The 24,541-nt window shown below is 43.5% G+C and overlaps 1 protein-coding gene across 1 annotated transcript in view; it reads left to right on the forward strand.

Annotated features, from left to right (window-relative positions):
• ADGRV1 (adhesion G protein-coupled receptor V1) overlaps window positions 1–24,541 on the forward strand; it is a 1,865,288-nt gene that overhangs the window by 381,461 nt on the left and 1,459,286 nt on the right. The window contains exon 24 of the mRNA XM_086963519.1: window positions 2,725–2,927. Within this exon, the coding sequence (XP_086819645.1) occupies window positions 2,725–2,927 (203 nt within the window). The remainder of the gene's footprint in view (window positions 1–2,724; window positions 2,928–24,541) is intronic.

The raw sequence follows: 24,541 nt of genomic DNA on the forward strand, positions 1-24,541 counted from the left end.
AAACTGGAGGCAGTATAGAAATGTGTCTGAAGTTATTCAAAACTGTTAGGTCAGCTTTAGGCTGGCAGGTATCCTGGCAGTAGTTCTAGAATTGTTGAAGATGTGATTAAGTGCTGGATTTATGGCAGCTGATACACACTTAAGATACAAGAAGGGCATGGGTCGAAAAAGGAACCGAGATTTGCACTTAGATTGTTCCTTTTCAGAGGCTTCAAGAGATATGGTATCAAAAAACAGGTAGTTGAGTATATTAGTCCGTGTTGAAATCATCTAAGGGAAAAAGAGGCACCTCACCTGTGAACATTGAGTAGTGGTCTCAATTTCCTCCCAAAATTGAAGAGGTTGTTAAATAATTTCGAGGAAGGGGGGACTTTCTTTTCCATCGCAGCAGGGGATGGAAAAGATTGAACAATTTTTGAAAGTTCTTATGGGGAAATAGAAGCTGATAACATTTTCACCGAATAACATTTTTGTGCATCAATCTGTGAAATTTCCTAAGATGTAATTTATAAATATTTTTTGCATCAGAATTGCAAGATCTCATGAGTGTTTTATAGAAGCTGTTTGCTTCCCTCAGAGATTGTGTAAAGTAAACCAATGAGCAGCCTTTTTTTAAAGGCAATTTTTAAGGAGGCATTACAAGCTAAGACATCAGTCAGTCCATTTTTTAAAATTTACTTCATCTGAGTCTGGGGCACCGGTTAAATGTGGACAGGAGGTGATCTGAAAAAAGGCACTCAGAAATGTTATACCATGCTCTAGGCAATCTAGGTAAAGTTGCATTCGTCCCCTGATCCAGATTGAGTTCAAAAGAAAAACATTCTAGAAAGTCAGACCAAATAAGTTTGGAAGAGGGGCCAACTTGAAGCTTGGCAAGTTTAGAAAAGATGAGGTCCAAAGAGTGGCCCACCTTATGTGTGGAGTCAGACACCAATCGCACCAAATTAACACGTTCCAGCTCTCATCTGAGAAGATTAGCTGCCTTGCAATTAGGGTCATCCTTATGGAACTTGAAATTGCCATGAATCGTAACATTGGCATAGTGAAAGGAGAGCTGAGCAATCACATTAATAGGATTTTGCAGAGAATGATTATGACTGTCCGAGGTAACGATAACAAAGAGCCATAGATAGAGAAAAAGTTGAAGACATTTTTAAAGTGAATACCAACCCCTCTAGTTTCCCTACTCGATCGAAGCTAGTAATAGAGCAGATGCAAAGGAGAGAGAGAGGTGAATCACTGCAATGCACCCGCCTGTTTTGCCCTCCAGATTTAGATGTTAAATTGAGAAGCCCGGTGGGATTGCTATTGCAAACGCAGATGCTGATGTTTCTTTCAACCAGGTTTCTATAAGGAACATAAACTATCACTTATCACCTATAAGTAGATTATAAATGTTGAGGGCATGTTTTGGAAGAGTTCTGCAGAAAATGTTTCTAACAATGTATGACAAAAAAAGTATAACAAAAACATAATACAAGGCTGTTAGTGTGTCTGCACACTTTAACATGCACTGGCATTCAATTTAATTTTGATTGTGTTTTTTGCAGTTCGACAATTCAAAGTATACGAGTATTGCAAAAAACAATAGTTTGGCAGCCAATGCTAACCCTTTTGGCTTTGCCAGTGCTGGCTCTTAAGACAGGAACAGCTAGATATATTTGCAATAATGAAAAGAGGGGTGAAACGCATTAAACCAATAAATCATCAAAGGTTGTAATGTCTTTTTAAACATCCTACATTTCAAATGACAAACATAATTCAAAATGTAATTTTATCTAAAAGGCATATAATGATAAATACGAGTAGTCCTTGCTGTGATCGAACAGTGAACGTGGAATGTCACAGTAACAAAGACAATTATGCATAGATTGCAAAAATGCTTCCAAAGGACTGCTCAGTTTTTAACTCAGTATGATGTAATCTGAATTTGATGTCCATGCACTTCTAAATTCAGTGATAGTTCGACGACACTCTCGTTTGTTATAACACGCTACAAAACAACACAATGTAAATGAGGGCATAACACAATATATTATGCTTGTAGTAATTTAGTTATTTGCAAACATAAAAATTAATTACACATTTGTACAGTAGCTAGATGTTTTTCCCAAATCCAATTGTTAGCTACAGATAAGTAAATAATGTATGTATCATTATCCTCAGTCATAGGCAGATAGCATTGCAATACGCAATTAGAACCACATACATCTATTACCTATCCCCTAGTACTCAGCGCCAAGAAACCATCCGGTGTGCGAGCGCTTTACAAATCTTTTTTAACATAACATAACATCTAATATAGAGGGATGAATTTGAAACACACAACTCCCAGACTAATGTGGAAAGGGAAATTGAAAGCAAATCAAAAGAAAATGATGGCAATCACAGAAAAAATTGTGGGTCAGTATGAGCACACCACCAAACTCCATGATGTTTGTCAAAAAGTCTAAGATAAGCCAATTTTGCAGTTTTTGGGAAGTATTTGAAAATATTGTCCTTCCATCATATACATATTCTCCAAGGAATAGCCATGATATAAACTATATCATAACTTAAACTCAAGTGTTGCAGAAAACGTATTAACATAAAACAGGATATGTCAGGAAACCATGTACATTTCTTTTTGTACTACCGAGTAAACAATGTAGGTTTTGGACTAGTAATGCATATTTATTGTGAACTTTGACAGACGTCTGCATTATGGTCTTTTATTTCCATTAGGATTACTCCAGTTCTCTGTGGGACTTTCTCCTCAGCCCGGTGATCCTTTGATCCTTCCTGCTACCACAGCTCCAAGCATTACCGTGAAGGAAGAAATAGGACAGGCCAGGCTGCTGGTAGTGCGGGCCCAGGGCCTTCTGGAGAGAGTGATGGTGAACTACAGGACTGTCTCAATGACCGCTGTCAGTCCTGATGATTATAGAGTAAGTAAAACTAATAATAATAATACAAATGTGACATGCATTCCACCGTGGACATGCAATTACAGCATATGGATGTTGAAATATCCCATGTAAAACCTGTCAATTTTGAGTTCTTTTTTGCCACGTTCCTTTTCCAGTATTGAATCTTATGAATACTGAAGATTTTATTTTACCAGAAGTCTAAAAAAATCAAACATATGTTTTACAACTTTTTCAATGATGATTTTGAACTTCGTAAAACTACCAATTTGCTTTGATAACTTTAGAAAGGGCCTTGTTTTGCTGCAAATTTTCTATTTAACTTTAATACGTATAACGACTGTTTGGGACTGTTTGAAAAATAATTACTTTTTGCCTAAAAGACCATTCAGTATAATATCGATACTTCCCTCCCGGAAGCATTACCACAGTTTGCTGCCTTCGAAAACAAGGGTTGGCAAAGCCAATGGTATCACTTTTGACTTTGACAATGTGTTTTTTTATAGCTGGGCACAGAGTGCGGCTCACCTACTTACAAGTTCATAAAAGCAAACGTGATTCATACTCTGCCTATATATTAGCACTGTCTAGCAGTTTTGTGGGTTGTGCTTTTAATTGTATACTTAAAGTTATTCATCTTGACTTGTTTAATTGCTGTTGTCATATGTATGAACTGATGATGATTTGCTTAATGATCTACCTATTTCTATAAAAATTTAATATATGCTTTCAGATATATTTAAATAATATTCAATAGTTCTAGCACTTGTTATTGCCATGGTAAAAGCTACATTTTGCGGGCGTTCGACCTCGGACCTGTGGAACTGGGTTCGAGTCTAGGTAATGACGCTAAAACATCCTGTGATTCTGGGCAAATCACTTAATCTCCCTGTGTCTAACAAAAATAAATGTGTGTCCCCATGTAACGTAACTGGTGCTATGTAAAGGGCTCTGATACCCGATTTGGATTCGGGTCAAGTTTGCGCTATATAAAACTCTGCAAAAAAAAAAAAGTATATAAGCGACAGTAATACTCTTTCAGTTGTTTTGTTACGTTATATTGGTTCATATAGAGCATTAATCACCCAAGAGGGTATCCAGGCACATGAACAGGTGTGTAGATGTGTGGTTCCCAAAGTGTTTATAAGAAGCGCCAGGTTTCAGCTTATAGCAGAACTCCAGAAGTGCGGAGGAGGCTCTGATGTGTTGAGGGAGGTCGCTCCATGTCATGGATCTAATGAAGGATAATGAGCACCCTCCAGTTGTGCTTTCTTTTGCGGATGCAAGAAATGTGTGTGAGTGAGAGCGTAGATGTCTGGTGGGTTGGTGAAAGTGTATGCAGCTGTTCAGGTAGTGTGGTACTGTGTTGGGTATGACTTAGTATGTGTGAGTGAGAAGTTTGAATTGGCTGCACTTGTGAATGAGTAGCTGGTGAAGCTTCTTGAGGTGCGATGTAATGTGTGTGTGGCATGGGATGTCGAGTATGAGTCTAGTAGTGGTGTTTTTGATGGTCTGGAGTCTGTGTATGAGCTGTTTAGAGATTCTGGCATAGAGAGTGTTGCCCTAGTCCATCTTGTTGGTGATGATGAGTTCTTGCGTGACTGTCCATCTGGTGTTCTGAGGCAACCATTTGAAGATCTTTCATAGAATGCGTAGGATGTGGAAATAGGAGGAGCACACCGCGTTGATTTGAGCCGTCATGTTGAGCTTGTCACCTAGGATGATACCTAGATTTCTTGCATGGTCTGGATGTGTGGTGGTTGGTCCTAGCTCCGACGGTCACCAGGTGGGGGGAGGTCCTGTTGCCGATGACCAGTAGTTCTGTCTTGTTGCAGTTGAGCTACAGACAGTTGGTTTGCATCCAGTCTGCTACCATGGTCATGCAGTTGGTGAATTTCAGAGTGGAGGAGGGTGCATGAGGGGGGTCAAACAAATTAGCACCAATGTTAGATACAAACGTACACAATATAATATTGTACATCAAGCCTACTTGACCCCAGGCGTGCTACTCAAAATATACCCGGACCGTCCCGCCTACTGCACCAAATGTAGGTATATCAACGCCAATTTTATGCAGATGACATGGGATTGCCCGGAACTGACATCTTATTGACGGAAGGTGATAGACTGCTTACAAACAGTTACGAGATGGAAGATACCACACTCCGTTAACTAGATACTATTGGGACTCCTCCGTAAACCCAAAGCTAAAAATGTACAAGGAAATGTCCCCACTTGGGGCTAGTATTAGCCAAATGAAGAATAGCAATTAGAAGGATGAATTTGGCACCCCCCACGGTGGAAATTTGGGCCAAAGATTTGTGGGAATGGGCAGAAGCGGAGCTAATCCGAATGAACAGAGTCAGAAGAGATGAAAAACTAGAAGACAATTCGAGGGGCTGGTACACCATGATAACAGACATCCCAATGAGAGAGATCCTTCCTTCAGAAGAGATGGAGGGGTCACAGACGGGCCAAGATGGTTCAGGGATAGCAGTAATACACGGAAGTTCCCCAGTGCCCGGGAATAAAATAGACACATAAAACCCATAAGAAGTAGTCTGACCCTTACTGCCTGGAACTGACAGGCTACACCTAACACAAACCTTGGGGGGAGGAGGGATACGTTAAGTGTTAAGATTTATATATTCAAGAAAAGGCTGTCTACGTCCAGAATCTGTAATATGCTCTACCATTGTAAGGTTGATATTGTGAATATGTCCTGCTTTCGAAAGGAATGTACAGAAACTATTCTTATAACATTTTGAGATGTATAACCTCTGTTATGATTTTTCTGAGATCCTGGAAATGTTAATAAATAAAATAAAAGAATAATAAAAATGCAGTTGGTGAAGTTGATCCTGGTGGTGGTTGCCTTGTCTCTCAGGGAGAGAATGAGTTAGGTGTCATCAGCATAGGATATGACTGTGATATATTGTGTTTGGATGATGTTAGCAAGCGATGTCCTGTATATGTTGAAAAGGGACGGGCTGAAGGACAATCCCTGTGGGACTCCGCATATCAATCTCTTGGTCATGGTTAGAACTAAGAGCCTGATTTATATATTTATGGAGAGAGTACTCCTTCACAATGGCAATGGAGTTCCCTCTGTGACAATATAGTGGTCCGCCTAACAAATGTAATTGCAGGCAGACTTTAAGCTAGGCCACAACGGAGACTACTCTGTCTCCATTATGGCCAAACTTCTTAGACAGAGATGGGGAGTAAGGGTCGTTGGAGAAATGGCTACATATCTGCCCATCCAATTTAGGTAGACATGTGGTCATTTTTTACCTTTTCTTTACAGTCAGGTAAAACCTGACAGTAAAGAGCAGTAAAAGCATTCTAATGGTTACTTCACCATAGGAGATGCCTCCCATGGCAAGTGGAGCATAACTTTTTTTCTTTAAAGAAAAAAAACCTCCTGTTTCGGTATTTTCTTTTTCGAAAAGAAAAAAAGAACACGTTTGCTGCAGGGCGGCGTCCTTCCAACACAGCCCTGCAGGAAACAGTAAAATACATTGACAGGAATCGCTGTGATAGCGGTCCCTGCCAATACCTTTAATAAATGACCTTCTGCTTGGCGGTTGTTTGTCAATGGGGATGCAGTAATTTCTTGCATTCCTATAGTAGAATGGCTGTCCACCGGCCTAAATATAAATCAATCCCTAAGTCCTGTATTATTACAGCAGCCATTTAATGTGTCTGCCTAAATGTCATAAATAGGTGTTTTGTGTATATCTGACCTAGCAGACTCATGAAACAAAGGTATACGGTGTCTGGAAAATCTATAGTACAGTGAGTGCTATTTGAAGTACATACATTCATTTGCAGTACTTTATCATTATCCACATTCATATTCATGTTGATATGTTTACACTATATGCCTATTTCTCAAGGATACTTCTATCTGCATATTCCTCACCGGGATCAGAAAGAGTTGATATAGCTCTCCTGTGCTGGTAGGTAACACGATGGCTCCACCTCGACTTGTGTCTCACCAGATATGACATCACTGAGGTCCATACTGCATCATCCCAGTTCTCTGACATCAGTTCCTTTTTTCTATAACCCTTTACTCTGATCTGGAGTTGCTTTCTTCTGAAATGTGAGCTTCAAAACTTACTTTGCAGTGTCTTTAGGGAAAACACTGCAAACGAAAAGGTCAGGGTCCCATAATTCTTGGTTCTGCTATCGTCCTTTTTGGCCCCTCATGACACCTGTCCTTGCAATTTTGAACCTGTGAATGCTTCCAAGTCAGTTTAACATTGTGGCCTCATGGACATTTTCACATGCAGAGGCTGTGGCGAGCAACTGAGTGCCTCTCAGATCATGTTCTTAGGACAGGTGCAGAGGGTCACCTTTATTCCCACTCCAAAGCTCAAGGCATGTAGCATGGAGGATTCTTCTTCTTTTGGATGCCACTTTCAGTCATGAGACATGTCTTCTGGTTGGCGGGTCTTTTCCCGGACTTCAACCTTAATGTCATCTTTCTAACTGCCTCCTATTCTGGAGGACGTGTGCCCGGGATCAGTTCTTGGCTCAATGTCCTGTGATGCCAGATCAAATCTCTTCTTTGACAGCTCCTTTTGCTGACCGCGCTTCCAGTCAGGCTTTGTTGGCACCTTTATCTATGCTTCTGCTGATGACCTGCAACACGGTGCCAGTTGATACCTGTCAGATCCTGGTTGGGGGCCGCACTGCCGACAGTGTCTACTGGGCCCCAACCAATGTGTCTGAAGTTTTTTTCTGCTGGTGATCTGGGGTCTATTCTTTTATGGCTCTGCAGTTTGGGACATATACAACTCTTTCTGAACTTGACTTGCAGAATAGCGAGGGTGAGCAATCAGAGGCTTCTCAAGGAGGGAGTGTAGGGAAGGAGCTCAGACCTTCACAGCAAAACAGCACAAATACATAATGTCCAGCCCAGTGCTTATCTTTTATGTAAAAAAGAAAGTACTCTAATTACACAGCAGAACTAAATAACACTCAATTCAATAAAATCAACCCTCGGGGAGTAAGCTAATTTGAATTAACAGTGAGGTTCTATGCCAACCTTCTCCCCGGTTTCCTCCTGGTATCCCCCCTTCCTCCTGCTATGGTTCAGATCCTGTATCTACAGCCCCATCACAGTATGGGCTTAAGCAAGGATTAGGCACAGGTACAGGTGGTTGAATTACTCTCACAGGTTTGTGCATTGTGTCTTTTACCCCTATCAGCAAAAAGTACTGAAGTGCGTGTCTACATGCATTTTAGCCTTTGGTCCCTGTGAGTCTTGCCAATCGTCCCCTTGCATACTGCTTGGAATTTCATACCACACTAGCATACATACCTTCTCATCACCAAACCATCAGCAACAAAGACTGCTCAAGGAGGAGGTAAACGTATTGCTCCAAAAAATGGGCAATGGAACTTGTTTCACCAGACAAGAGAGGAGACGAAGTATATTCTCTACACTATCTAATCACCAATAATGATAGAACACTGAGATCAAAAGTGGAACTCAGGCCGCTCAACCCTTACATAGTGTCAGAGCAGTTTATGATGGCAACACTGTAAGTCATCATTCTTCTGCTCTGCATAGGAGACCGGCTGATGACCCTCAATCTGAAGGCTGCCTACTTCCATATCCCCATCCACCTAGTACTCCAGTGCTATCACCGATTTTGGTGGAAATGAACAACATTATACGTTCAAAGTACTACTCTTCGGGTCACAACAGTACCAGTGGTATATAGCAAATGCCTTGCATTGCTTGCAGCACATCTCTGTGGCAGTTCCAGTCATGTATTCCCATCTCAGGACAAGAGGCTGATAAAGAGCAGCAGCCGACAGCAATATGTAGCATATGCTTAACAAGTTGTCTTGTTTCTTTACAGATTAGGATTCTAGAAAGTGGGGGGGGGCGCACATTTGCTGCAGGTTTCAAACCTCACACAAACAATTTTTCACTTGGTCATTCGACAACCAGATTTCCACCTCACCAAACATCTTCTGGGTTGGACATTGACTTTGTGAACCTGCAAAGCAGGACGCATCAAGCAGCACATAAATGGGAGATCAGTCTCCAAGTACTTCATCAGTTTCAGAGATGGGGAACACCACTCAGTCGAAAATGTAAAATGCCAAAGCTTTGCCTCCATTAACACTGATTCCATATGTAATAAGGAAAATGGGACGGGCACCAATGACACATATGCTAATTGCTGCCCCTTAGGTGAGACAACCATAGTATTCCATGCTCTTTAACATGATTATTCACCAACACAAACCTTTCCCCTGCGTCCAGATATCATAACACAACCAAACCTCAAGACATTGAATCTTGCAGTTATCTAACAGAGATCTTACACTTTGTCTACATTAAACTTTATGCTTATTCTGAAGATGGTCATAGCCCACTATAAGGAAGTGCTAGGGTGTCAAATGGAAAAGATTGTATACTACTTTCACAGTAATAACGAATTTCCCCGTCAGGCATCTGAATGTAAAATCTTGTTTACTGCACTTGCAGGAATAAGGCCTAGCGGACAGCACTGTTAGGCTCCACTTAGCAGCTGTAGGAACCTATACAGAGAATAGACAATGACATTCTCTACTGAAAATTCCAGTAGTAAATGTGTTCATGGAGGATCTAAAAGTAGATATATCACCAAGAACACCAACAGCCTATTTGTGGGATGTTATTCAGATGTTAGTCTAGTCCACCGCAGTTTCTTTAATGCAAAGTCATTTTCATCATTGCAATAAATTCCTTCCAAAGAGTTAGTGAATTGCTAGCCCTAACTACTCTGATTGCAAAATCCATTCAGAAACAAATCTACTATTCGCCTCTCTGCTGATCCACATTTAACCTCATGGGCGCTATTGTAATTACGGCCGTATGCTGAGATATTAAAAAACCTATGTTACATGACGAGCTGGGCTCGTCATCAGCGTGCGAGGAGGCTACACCATGACGAGCCCAGCTCGTCATGAGCGTGGAAGGGGTTAACAAGCCCAGATTCCAAGTCCTGCCTTGCACGATGAATAGTTAAGTACATTCAAATGTTCCAATGTGACAAGAGAGAGCCAAAGGCTTTACAAGTCTAATAGCTTACAGGCTACACCTGATATTGCAACCTGATAGACAGCAGTATGTACCCTTCAGTAGCTAACAGTCGTATGGTGCCTTCGAAGGGTACGGAGACCAAAGGTGTAATTCTCATCTTTTTCCACCAAGGCCTCTCCTGACATGCCATGGTAAAGCACCCTCATGTCTGATGGAAAAAGGCTGACTGTGGGCTATTGGCATGTATGGGTTTATTGTGTGGATTTTTTACTCACTTTTTAGTAGTCTGTATGCTTAATGGGATTTTCTTCCTGCTGCTGTGCTGGTTAGAATCTATTGTCTGGCTGGGAGGTCTGTCAGTCTGAGAATGTTCAATACAGCTAATCTCTGGATACTGTTGTATGATTACTGGCACAGGTTTTTAGCACTGCTATGTGAGGTTGCCTTTTTGCTTTTACCGCAGGTACTTTTCATTTTCAGTCTTGAAAATTGTTGACAATTTCATGTTTAGTTCATTGTGCATTGGTTTTTGATTTGATTGAGTGCTTCCAGTCTTTCCACAGATCATGTTGATTGTGGTAGAGCATTTTTGTGGTTTGTGGGTGCAGGTGTTTTCATCTCCCAAGTTCTAGATACTGACGGTGCGCTAGACAAGACCAAGTTGCTTTCTCAATGATACTGGCTTTTTTCATTACGCACCATCTTGTTCTTAGGTCCCTATGATGCGTTTTTGATTGAGTTATCTCCTGAGACTCATATTCTGGGGACAACTGCTGTGTAATTGATTCATGAGGTGGGTAATCTGGAGATAGATGTATTCATCAGAAGGATAAGTTACTTACCTTCTCTAACAATGTTCGTTGGCTATTCTACCTGCAGATTCCTTATGGATCTGCCAGCCTCCCCTTTCTGTATGTAGTTGTATGTTTCTCAAGTTCAAAGTAAATTTTTTGCTCTGCATTCTTGCCAATTTTGCCATTCTTGTCTCTACCTCAAAGCTATGAAAAAATAGATGGGAACTAACATCAGTGTGCCAGGTTGGTGCCTTAAAAGTACGGGGACATCAAATCCAGGAGGCACTTGAGTTTCGTTGGAGCTGTGGATCCTCCTGCTGGCGCAGGAGATCTGTTTCAACTTTTCCAGAATCAGTTTGACCCCTAAATATATTTGTGAGTGTGAAATCTCGATAGACTATCAGCCAGGTGCATTGTTACAAGAGGTAAGTTAGTGCCTGATTTAGAGTTTGCCTGAGAGTGTACTCAGTTGCAGTGCTGACAGAGTACCTTTTCCGCCAAACTGGAGGAACATCCACCTCATTTAGAGTCAGGCAGATCTTCAGTATGTTGATGCCCGATATTACTACGTTTCTGCTGTTGACCTACATCTCTGACTAAATAGCAGCTTTTCACTGTTTATTACACTAACTTCAAAAGATGACATACATCTTCATCATGTAAATGCAACAGATGTCAGCAGGGCCGACGTACATCTCTAAATTTGGTGGTGATGGTACGTACACCATGTGCCAAACCCTAAATCAGGCCTTTATTCCTCTGGAGCTAGTATCACCTTCCAGTTGTTTAAATTCTGCTTAAAAAATGTATATTTTGTTCATAGTGAATTATGAAAAGTAAGCATTTCAGTCTAGATACCTTGTGTGCTTTATTGATCATTAGCCATCTGTGGGCCAGATTCACAAAGGTAATCTCAGACAAAAGTATAACTTTACGACTTTTGGTATTCACAGAGGTCATTTATGAGTCCTATCTTTACGTCCGCACCCAGGCCATACTCTCCGGCTCCAGCCCTACTCTCTGGATGGAGGAAGTGTGATCAATGGGCCCAAATACAATTTTTTACGAAAAGAAACATTAAGAACATGTGATTAATGGTAGAAAAGGTCATGAAAATCAGTTTATGCAAGGAAAAGGGTGTGGCCGGACACAACATCATATCTCAGAAAAGTTTTCATCATGGTACATGCAGTCCATGATTTGTGCTCTCTTGAGTGTTGACTGTAGTGTGTCTTTACAGTCAACACTCAAGGGAGCCCAAATCATGGTCTGCATTTACCATGATACAAAGGAGCAAACTTTTCTGAGAGATGATGTGGTGTCCTCCCACACCTTTTCCCCTCACCAGATTGATTTTCATGACCTCTACCATTTATCACAAGCTTCTAATGTTCCTTTTAGTAATTTTTTTTATTCCAGCCCATTGATTACCCTTCATCCGGCCCAATGCCAGAGAGTACGGCTGGAGCTGGAAAGTATGTCTGGAGCCGGAGAGTACGGCCCAGGTGCGGATAGTATGGTCCAGATGTGGAGGTTCTGGACCGATTGCGAATGTAAAGGTATGACTCGTAAATTACCTTTGTAAATACCAAAAGTTGTAAAGTTAGACTTTTGTCTCAGATGGCCTCAGTGAATTGGACCCTACGTGTTTTGATTTTACAGTCATGTTCTGCCTCTGAAATGCGACCACCTTTATTGTCCAATCACCTGTCCAAGAATTCTTAGTATTGGGATTCTTTTCAAAAAAATATGGGGACAGCTTATTATTTGTATTACATTTATCTACAGATTGTGGGAGTTAATTAGCTCACAGAGTGCCATCTCTACTAGCCTATCTGACTCCAGCCTGACACATTTGATGATTCTCCCTGTGTTAGCGGTATACTTCCTTCAACATTGCTTCCTGTGTGCCCATGAGGTACCAGACTAGGAAAAGAAGTTACCCCACACACTGGCTTTCTCAACAGTAATTTAGGTGGGCAAAAGCCATGACAATGGAATCACTAGTCCTATATCATAAAGAAATGTTTTTTGATAAATGCTTTCTATTCCATATTACAGTACATTGAAATTATTCATTGTATTAAAAACCCATCAACTAATCTGTGGAGTACTCTTCTCTATCAATATTTCCAGAACAATCATTACATGATCTAAAAAGCAATTAAGGAGTGCCCGGTGCCTTAAAAAAACAGGGCTTTTAAAAGTAAAAAATAGTCAATACCAGAAGAACTATAATATTGAACAGAAAATATTCTATTTTTGTTGCAAAGGCCACTCTCCAAGGATCAACAAGTGTTAGGATTATTTGATAATTCTGTAGAACCTTCACAACTTTAGGCTTTAACTGATTTTTCGAATTCACTGAGGAGTCTATTCAATAGTTCTGCATATAGTTGAAATCACTTCCAATTATAATTTCCTCTGCGGCTTGCAAGAAAGACTGAAAACGTTCCCCGTAAGGCCTTGCATTATTTTCCACTGGGGCATACCAACTGACAAGCGTGAGTCGCCAAGACAACACCGAACAGTTCACCCAGCACCAACGTCCAAATGTATCACTAGCAGCATCCAGTACTTCAGCTCTTAGCCAAATAAATAGCAGTACCACTGTGTGCCACTTGGGCAGACGAGATCTCGCTATAGTTTGAATATAGGAAATTCCTCCAGCTTCCTGGCCGAAATATGCGTTTCCTGCAATAAAACCACCAGAGGGTTCTCAGCTATAACCCAGGCTTCTATTGCACAGTTTCCACTTATTGTTAGAGCCGTTAACATCAAAAGAGACCACTTTCAAAATACTATAAAACATCAGCCCTGCTTTCTTTTTCAGGCAATCAACTAAGAACATTAAAAAGATGCAAGAAGTTCATCAAAGTGCATAAACTGCCTAATGTGCTAAAAGTGCATAACTCATAAAAGCGCAAAACTATAACCACTGCCAGCATTAGGCAGATATTTAAAGTGGAACCATTTCATAAAATGCCACCCAAATTGTCGCTTACCAGCATTCGATCTCCTATCCCAAATAAATGCATGCAAGCCTAACCTGACCGCTATTAGCCAAAAGTGTGTGCCCATTCTAAAGTACATTGCCATCTCAGACTTCATAACTCAAAGTGCCCATGTGATTGACCTTTTCCCTTTGCCAACTACCCAGCCTAGGCACATTTGCATTCTGTTGTACAGAAACGGAATCCACCCAGCATAGGCATCACAAATCTTGAAATTCAACACTCTAAGCAGATGTATGTTCCTACAATTCGCCATTTGAAACTCTTTTTATCAAATCTATTGCACCCCCCCAACCACCACCTGTCCCTCAAACCCCTCCTACCCTAAGCAACTGTGGGTGGGCACCTGCTCTCTCCCAACCCCCCACCCTGAGAATACTGGCCACTATGTCACTGTGCCAATCCAACAACCCATCCTCTCTAACCCCACCCTTTACAAAAGTCCTCATAAATGCCACCTGGTAACTAGGACAATGACTCCAGGAATGTATTGGCTTCCACCATATTGCTGAACACTTGAAAGGAACCCTTGTACAGCACTTTCCTTTTCAAAAACTGAAATATTTAGGCTTGACCCCCGTGCTGAATGAAACTTTGGAATCAAAGTTCTGAATTCCTTCCACCTACAGGCTGACTCTGCAGACATGTCCGAAAACAATTGGAATTTGAAGTTCTCTGCCTTAAAGGCCTTCTCCTTTATTGCTTTGGTCAGAATCCTCTCTTTGATTCTAAAATCAGCAAAGTTGACTATCATAGTGTGAGGGTACTTGGCTTGTTTGGTAATATGAACCGGAACACAATGAGCTCCAGTAATTGATAAGTCCTGGTCAAATCCAGAAATCATAGAGGATTGGATCAGATTTTCTACCAACTTGATACACCCTCCACCATCCTCACTGTGTTCTGAAATTCCAGTGATCCAGAGTTTAGAGCACCTTGCAGAATTCTCCATATGTTCTTGCATTTCTTTTAACCACCCAACCTCATTCTCAAGATGCTGGTTGTTTTTCCAGGCTATGTATCTTACTCTCACAGTCATATACCCTTTGCTCCAGAAGGAGAGACCCCCCAATTGATCACAGACTGAGTCAAGCCTTTATTTTGAATATCTCCCATGTTGCACTCCCCTGGATCCACAACCAAAGGCCCCAGCACAACTGCATCTGGGTATCACTGCTCACTGCGAACCATTTCCCCATGTGAATTACCATTTACCACCGCCACAGCGCCTGGGCTCAGAAGCCTCTCATGAGCCTGGTCACTCTGACCACTGGCTTCAACCCTGGCATTCTTAGTGTTGCTTATGCTTGCTTAAAATAAGGGATACAGACCCCCACTCTCGATTTTTCAGAGGCACAACTCCATACTCCCCTGTATGCAGTTCTGAAGATAATGCTTGCACCTCCTGCACTAGGCCATAACCTAAATCCCATGGGCCAGCCAAAATCACACCACCTCAGGTCCTTTCTTGTGGTCCCAAATCTCCAAGGGGCTCAGGTCCTTGTCCTCTTACCAGACAACCCCCAGCTTCATTTATTCTAAAAGATGAGTTACCAGGGAAGCTATACGGAGTACTTGCAGCAGTGCTCACAGAGGTATTGTTGTGAGAGCTGACTGAAAACTCTTTCCCACGCTCCACTTGAGTTTGAGGGGCCCGGCTCATAACTGGCCCTCTAGTCCCCCCTAACAATCTCTTCTGGGCGCTCCTAGGCTCAGTAGCCAAATGCTTCTTTCTGTCCATAGGACACTTTGCAGAGTGAATCGACTTGGGGATTTTAGCTGGCATTTCTTAAACTACCATCCACCTGGGCAGCAAAATGCGGGGGGAGGGGGACAAGACACTTTCATTGTACTTAGTCTCACCAGAACAGTGCACTTCAGTCTTAGAGTGCCCGAGCACGGGACCTGCTGCGTTGAAAAAGGCAAGGCAGGCCTTCTTCCATATATACGCTCACCTCGTGCTAGTTAGGGGCTTTTTAATAAATGTGCCATCTTACCTAGCCAGCTAACACTAGAGCGATTGACGTCTTGCGGCTGCCTCAAAATCCAGGGATCCCAGAAGAAAATAGAATCTCCATTGTACCAGGGCTGCCTACTTGCGGCAGCTTTCAGCTGCCTTTCCAGTGGTTTCAGCATTCCATTTGGCTGCTTTCTCGTTGCTGATCATTGCTGTACGTAGCATTGCTCAGAGGGGGCAGGGCCGGAAATGGAGGTCGGATGCCAGGAGACGCTCTATGGCAGCCTAATCATCCTTGCATCCCCTGAAAGTATTCATTGTACTTGTCATTTACATATTGTGCTACTGCCACAATGTCAGCGTAGTGCTGCCACCTTATCCTCTGAAGGCAGGAGCAGAGATAAAGCTAGGTCTATGTAGGTGCCATTCATGGGGGCCAAACATGTCATGCAGTCACATGTAAGAGTTAGGGGAAATCCCATCTTGCTGCATTCCGGTGTTAGCGCTATGTTCCAGAACTGGGTGCAGTAGCCAGATTTACATCTCTAATGTCACTCTAGAGAACTTTCAATTTTTTATGCCTCTTAAAAGGCTATTTGGTCATGAATATTTAAAATGCCGACTGAAAATTTTTTGCAGTCAGTTGGAGTAAGTCAAGTTACCATGTACAGATCTGTTAAAGTTTAATATTTCTGTACCTTTGAGTGAAGGCTATATTTGGAGAGATGGATCCATAATTTCCATAGTATGTATATAAATCCTATCACAGGAAGCTAATAGTGGACAAGGCAGAGGGCCTATAAATGAGTTTTGTCTGGCTTCAGAAAGCCACTATCAGAGGGGTCATTCTGAAGACATGTGACCAGAAGTTGAGGTGGTGAAGAAGTCTTGTTATTTCATTTATAATCTGTTAGGATCTGTACAGACACTACTCTTGTGCACCAAGGTAGAGGGCTTTAGAATAGCCAGGATATCAAACTGTAAATATGATTGGGAACCAAGAAAGTGGAAGACTTGTTGGTGCACTCATAGATGATCTGATGAAGTCTTGACAAATTGGTTGTCTGGGATGGAAAGATAAGATCTGCATCCAATACCTTCAACCCCTCATTTTGGCTGACTTAGTTTTTGAAGGCTTTAGGACTGCACACTTTTCCACTGATCACCAATGCTTTAAAAAATATTTTTATTTTTATTTTGTTTCAGTTTCATGAGAAACATATAACCTGCACAACAATTACAATAAGTCGCAATCAGGTCAGTCATGTTAGTTCAATTTTCCTCATCCCAAGAATTCTCACATGTTCTCAATACATATTGGGCGAATAACATCCTGTACAATTCCCTTATACACTGGAAATTTCCCGTTCCCAACTTTGCTCTCTCCCTTCGTCTCCTGTGACCATCTGGTTGTGTCTAGTCCTGCATCTTATTGTCTATGATTTGAGAATGTTCGTCACTACATGCTAGACCATAGTGGTTCATCCAATTATCCTAGTATATTTCTTGGGGCATCCTATGCTCCTGTATGTAACCCCTTCAGCTGCCATGTACAGGTCTATGCCACGTTTCCATTCCTCCAGTGTCGGTGTCTCTTGTGTGCCCCAGTGCCTTGCTATATCACGTTTCGCCACTACTAAGCCCAGGACGCTAAAAAGCAACTGGGGTCTTGGAACGTCAACATCACATGGGATACCCAAAAGGTTGAATTTCGGGTCTGCAGGGAGGGATGTTTTTAATACTGCATTTAGTTGTTTAATTATCTTTTCCCAGTATGACTGTATACGGGGGCAATCCCACAACGTGTGTAAGAAGTTACCCACTGCGGCTCGGCAACGCAGACACTGAGGGTTCTCGGCCCGGCCCATTTGGCCCATTTTGTGTAACTGTGCTCTGTCGTAGTAAACCTTATGGAAGATTTTAAAGTCGATGAGACGACTTTAATCCCGACCTCTCTATGATGCATCAGGGCCTCCTCCCTGTCTATGTCTTCCTTCTCCCCCAGGTGTCCCTCCCATACCTCCTTTAGTTTACCCAGGGTGTCAGGCATATTGTAAAACCAATTGAGACCAGGGCTTTTTAGAGTGAGGGAAATACTGGGCGCCCTGCTCACGTTAGCAGAAATAATGGTATTCGGAATGGGTGCATGCAGGTGAGGGGACAAAACGCCCTAAACCCCTCAAAGAGTGTGTGCCGAGACACACACCGTACACAATACACAAAAACCTGTTGCACACCAGTTAAAGAAAGTACAGAAATTGATGTCTCAATGGACATATACAAGTTCAAGTTTCAACATTTGAAGAAAAAAGAGGACGAAGGGTAACACGGCTCCTCTTTTATTGCTATGGATGGCCAGCCGACACGTGTTTCGTCGCAAAGCAATTACAATACTTTGCCGACTCCTCAGGGCTGGGGAGCATACAAAATAAAAGATGGAGTGCATGGTAATATTACAATGAACATTACGTTTCGTTGGTGACTACTTATAGTGCAAGTGCAGGGTGCAAGTGGATTTAGTGACAATATACAGCAAGATTCTCGTGGAAACGTAATGTTCATTGTAATATTACCATGCACTCCATCTTTTATTTTGTATCCTCCCCAGCCCTGAGGAGTCGCCAAAGTATTGTAATTGCTTTGCGACGAAACACGTGTCGGCTGGCCATCCATAGCAATAAAAGAGGAGCTGTGTTACCCTTCGTCCTCTTTTTTCTTCAAATGTGGAAACTTGAACTTTTATATGTCCATTGAGACATCAATTTCTGTACTTTCTTTAACTGGTGTGCAACAGGTTTTTGTGTATTGTCAGGCATATTGTTATTTATCGTCTTATCGGTAAGTGACACTGCCTTGGTTGTGAGCTCTTCTTGCAGTAATCTCCCCTCAAGTGATGCATATTGTTAGAAATGGGATTTCTGGATGGCTAAGGCTTGCGCCAAAGCCAGGCAGAAACCACCACTTTAGTCAGGGCACAGGAGTTACACGCCAAGATAACCCCTGCTCACCCCCTTGGTAGCTTGGCACGAGCAGTCAGGCTTATCCCGGAGGCAATGTGTAAAGCGTTTGCGCAACACACACACACAGCAGCAACACACTAGGCACACCACAAAAAGGGACTCCACACAAGGTTATATATATAAAAATAACCTTTGTATTACCATAAACACATTAGATCATAATCACACAATTACGCTGTGCCAACTGGCACTGAGTAGTATTTACAGGGGATTGTTTACACCAGACAGGGCCACGTGGGCCACTGTCAGAATCAGCACTTAGTAAAAATAGCACTTTTAGAACATAGAATAATTGTAGCACAAAATAACAATTGTAGAACACAACCAGTAACCACTAGTAAAAGGTAGGTACACACTACGCAATACTAATCACCTTAGGCATAGATCACGCAGGGACACATAAACTGACTAGTATAACTATACTAGGCAAAACAACCTCCTAAGCATGAAAACACATTTAGAGGTATCACAGGCATAAAGGTATTGCATAAGGACATTAGGAGCAAGTCATCATAACCATAAATATATTAGGCAATACCTGCAAGCATGAGCATCAGTGGATATAGGACATATACTCAAATGTGGAACACCACCAGTGACTACTGGGAAACACTGTACTCAGTAGTTGGACCCGCAACATAAAACATATTGGCCCACATGCATCATTGTTTCATTTTGCACTTCCTAATTTGCGATTTTTAGGGAATCGCAAATTAGGAAATGCAAAATGGGATGCATGTACATTTTCGCAAAATATTTGAGAATCGGTAAAAATCGCAATTTTTACCGATTCTCAAATATTATGCAATTAGCAAAGTGCGAATTCGCAATTCCCATTCATTCCTATGGGCTAAAATGCCCATAGGAATGAATGGGAATTGCGAATTCGCACTTAGAAAATCGCAAATCCTGATTGCATTTCAAGGGTGGAGAGGGGGGTTCAAATGACCCCCCCTGCACCCATGAAATGTTGTTTTTGCATCATGTTGCACACACACATGTCCTAAGGACATGTGTGTCCGTAACATGAATGTGTAAAAAATGCTTTTGCAGCGTTTTTAACACTTTTTGCAAATTTACCGAGTGGTTCAACCACTCGGTAAATTTGACACCCTAATTGCGAATTCGCAATTATAAAAGTAATCATGCATTGCTTTTAAGAAATCGCAAATTTGCGATTTCCTAAAAGCAATCGCATTCTTAGAAATCTCAAAAATGTTGCGATTTCTAAAAATGCTTGATGCATTCCAAAAAGCATTTTTGGAATCGCAAACGGCCGATTTTAAGGAATCGCACCGTTTGCGACTCCAAAAATGCTTGATGCATGTGGGTCATTATGCCCTCAGCATCATATAAGGCGCAAGCCCTCTTGTGCGCCAACTTAGAACTCTGCACCCTATGTCCAGTAAAATCAGGGCGGGCTGCACACGCAGCAACAGCCACAGATCACGCCTAAAGGTGGCAGCTGCCCACTAATTGCTGGGCAGCTGGGAGATCACCAAGAGGTGGCACGGGCACCACTGTGCCCTGTTAGTCCCTCCACTGGGGCACTAGCAACACATGCCAACATTGGAGCGGCCCTCTGGCAGGTGGGCAGCTCAAGGAATAAGCACTGGCACCAACTGTGCCTCAGGGGACGTGGATTAGGGCACAATGGAGGGGAGCAAGCAAACAAAAGTATGCCTCGGCCCAGCCCCTGACACCAGGACTACAACCCCACTCACCGGCTGTGGCGGGGATTTCTTTGGTCTCCTCTGGCACTGCTCCCTACATGCACAAATATCTGTGCTTCCCAACTGGGGGGCGGGGAGGCCTCACTCCACCTCTCCCACCTGGGCAAAACTCCTTGCTGCAAAAGTTGGAACTGCTGATCAGTACACCGAGCCCTTGAGGCTCCGGACGGGCCCTTCCTCTGTGACCCCACTCACCGGAACTCCTTTGTTGGCCCTCTGGTCTCCTCTCTCCGGGGCGGACGGCGTGGAGCTGGCATGCAGCGGGGGCAGGCACCGACAATGTGCCTCGTGCCCCCTCCACCTTCTCTTAGACGGCTGAGGCTTCGCGGCAGACGCAGGGCTTCCCTCAGCTCATGGGAGCCCCGCTTGCTGATTTCTGCATAGCAGCTGGCTTCCTTTGCTGGCCTCGCTGTGACTGGATAGTCGGCTACGTAGCTCCGCCCACAACCAGGCCAGGCCGCCTGGCTACCGGGTCGCGCCAAATCAGCCCAGCAGCTTTTGCCTCTCAGAGGTAATGCAGGGTAGGCACCCGCTGGTAACACAAACTCAGTGGAGGCACAAACAGCGGGGTGGGCACCCGCTCTCAGGAACAAACAAGTGCCGTAATGTGGGGTGGGCACCCGTGAAGGATCCCACTATGGGGTAGGCCCCCGTCTTTGAAGCATAAAGTTCCTTGCTGGGTGGGCACCCGCTAGGGATCTTAACAGCGCAAATATGCGGACTGGGCTCCTGTGCTGGAGAACAAATCAGGCTGCAAGGGAATCTCCGCACCGGGGACTTCCCCCCCATGCAGATGATTGCAGCCTCGTGCTGCTCTGGGAGTCAGAAGCGCTGCTCCTCGGGACAGGACAGCGCTCCTTAGGAAATGCAAATAAAGCACTCCCAGGGACAAGGGTTTAGGTCGAGAGAAAGTCTCTTAGCAGTCAGGGGGGGGCAAAGGCTGGGCCCAGGGGCCAGCTCACAGGGCCCTCCAGCAGGGAGGCAGTCCCCAGTGGCGGTCCTCCTGATGCCCAGCAGCAGCAGCAGGCCCCCCTCATGTTAGGTCACAGAGATAACATTTTACCTCGGGTCACTGCCCCTTTATATACACATTTTCCCCTTGTCTAAGGTTCTAGGGCAAGGGGAAAACCAGTTACAACTGGTTTTGGAGCACTTTGTTGTGCTCAGCCCCTCTCCCTATTCACAAGACAGGCTAGGGACATCAGACGCACTACAGGGGGTGGAGCCAGCATTGTGGAGTGAAGGCCCAGCCCTATTCAGGTCCCAGGTGCACTCCTCCCTCCCATCAACCTGCAGATCTCCCCATTCACCACCGGGCAGACCCATCCTGACTCCTGGAGCCAAGCACACCAGCCATCTCTTGTCACTCACAAGCCAGACAGGCAATCCACATTCACTGCACACAGACATGACAACTTCTAGAAGTGGCACTTCTACACTACTCACATTAAATCTGTGCACACCATCGCGCAGCATTTAATCTCATGAGTTCGCACATACCAAACTCGCCCGTGCACTCCCCACACATCAGGAACTACCATGGACACACATATTCCCCATGCATTCCTATGGGAGGGCAGGCCAATCTCACCACACGCACGTACTATACACTGGGACACAGTGTTAAAGTGCACAGAAGCCAAAAACAACTAACACTAGGTCACTATTAAAAGCAAAAAGTTTGGGGGTGAACCTGCCAAAAGGGCCAAGTCCATCACATATTCTGGCAGACCTGCCTCCCCTACTCCCGCCGATCCCCACGCATGGCCTAAATGGACATATTTGAGAAATTGGGAGCGATGCAACCTAAACTCTGACGGAAGGTGAAGAAGGATTTCAACTCACCCCTTGCAATGATATCACCAGCAGTAGTGATTCTCAGTGTGTTCCATGCTTCAAAGGCCCGGAGCCCACTCACCTTTCCAAGCCAGTTTCCCTTCCACAGCAGTGTCACCCTAGTTATCTTGTGCCCCCCCACACGATTCTAGTAGTCTTTTCCCATACCTCCATGGTGACTCGTGTTGCAAAAAGCAGCCTATGGATCCCCTTTTCTCCATATAGATAGTGTAGGAACGTGTGGGGTGCCAGTAACTCCTTTTCTAGTCTGTATGTGGGATGGTCCCATGCTACATGTAGCCAGTCATTTATGAGGGTTAGGTGGGCTGCCCAGTAGTAGACGTCAATGTTCGGAAGCGCAAACCCCCCATTATATGGTTTGCATTGTAGTGTCTCTAGGGCAGTCTTTGGGGGCCCTTCTGCCACAACAGTGAACGGAGTTCGGACTCTATTTCCTTGAATATCTTTCTTGGGTGAGGGTAGTATGTATTCTTGAGAGCATATAGAAATTGGGGCAGGGAACCCATTTTAAGCATGTCTGCTCTGCCTATTATGGTAAGAGGTAGGTCTTGCTTAAAATTTGAAAAACACCCCCAGGATATTGTTGCTACAGCAGACCTCTGTGCAAGGTGTAAGAAAGACCCCAAGGTATTTAAATCCTTCTGTAGGGATTTAGAGGTCCCTCGGCAGCAGCAGCTATTCCGTTATTTCGCCCGGGCAGTATAGTATCGACTTGTGCCAATTGATCCTATAGTCTGCGAACCAGCCATCCTTGTCCATTAGTTGGAACACTGTGGGGATCATTGTGTCAGGTTCCTTCAAAAACAGAAGAATATAATCTGCATAAAAATAATATCTTTTCCTCCATTTGATCATTGGGTGTAACCCTGAAGCACTGCATTTCCGGGTGTTGTCTAATCATGCACTGTAGGGGTTCATCCACTAGTCCGAATAAAAGTGGAGATAAATGTCATCCCTGCCTAGTCCCACGGGCAATTGGGAATGTGTGAGAGATCCTTTCATTGACTAATACTGCAGCTCTAGTGGAGGTATATAGTAGTGTCACCCATTTCCTAAACTTCGGGCCGAACCTGAATTTGGCCAAAGTTGAGTCTAAAAAGGCCAGTGCCTTGCGTCAAATGCATTCTCAGCATCTAATGACAGAATAAAATGCAGTGTATTGTGGTTCTTGACCGCCATCATCCAATTGTATGATCTGCGAAGATTCCTTTTATTGATCTGGCCAGGCATGAACCCAGATTGGTTGCAATGGACGAGCATCATTATAACACGTAGCAGTTGCATGGCCAGAATTGTCGCCAGGATTTGGACCTGTGTGTTCAACAGAGAGATGTGGCGATATGAGTCGCATTTATCTTTGGGTTTACTCCTTTTATGAATGGTCACAATGGTAGCAGTCCGGAGATCTACTGGGAGGATACCCTCCTTGTAGGCATCTTGATAGAGATCTAGAAGGTGAGGGCTAGGTAGGTCTTTATAGTTTTTAGACAGCTTGGTGGGTATTCCATTTGGGCCAGGGTTTTTTCCCGGTCTTAGCCAAGCCATAGTCTCTCCCACTTCGGCAAGTGTCAAGTCCCCTTTAAAATCTTTCATATCGCCCTCATCTATTCTGGGGACCTGTATGTCTTTATGATAGTCATCAATGGCAGTTGTGTCGCTAAGGGGTCTTCTTCCATAGAATTCTTCATAATGTTTGGTAAATGCTGACAATATTTGCTGATCCGTGGAGAGAGTCAAACCCTGGTCATCTATGATTGAACCCCCTCATCTGGCCTCAACTTCCTTCCTACTGAGCCAGGCCATCAATTTTCCAGCTTTGTCTCCTACTTTGCAAAGTCGTTGCAACGGGGCTAGCCTCTGCCTTACCTCGTCCTGGGACAATGCACGGTATTTCACTCTAAAGCTTCCAAGGTCAGTGGATCTGACATGGTTATTACTTGTCTCTCTAGGGCCAGTATCTGATGTAACAGCTGCTCTAGTTTCTCTCTCCCCTTTTTCTTTTCCGATGCTATCCGGTTTTGGGCCCTATCTTGCAGTACAGTTTTGTACTTCTCCCACGGGTGTAGCTCCGGAGGACACTGCACCCTTGTTTTAGTTGAAACACATTTCCCATGATTTTGTAGGTCCCACGCATTCAATTTCTACGTCTGATGATGTCCACATAACAATATTAAAATCTCCCCCTATCACTTTGAAGGATGTCTGCCAC

This window comes from Lissotriton vulgaris, chromosome 3_1 (assembly GCF_964263255.1).
Source record: "Lissotriton vulgaris chromosome 3_1, aLisVul1.2, whole genome shotgun sequence".
In the NCBI taxonomy this organism is placed as follows: Eukaryota; Metazoa; Chordata; class Amphibia; order Caudata; family Salamandridae; genus Lissotriton; species Lissotriton vulgaris.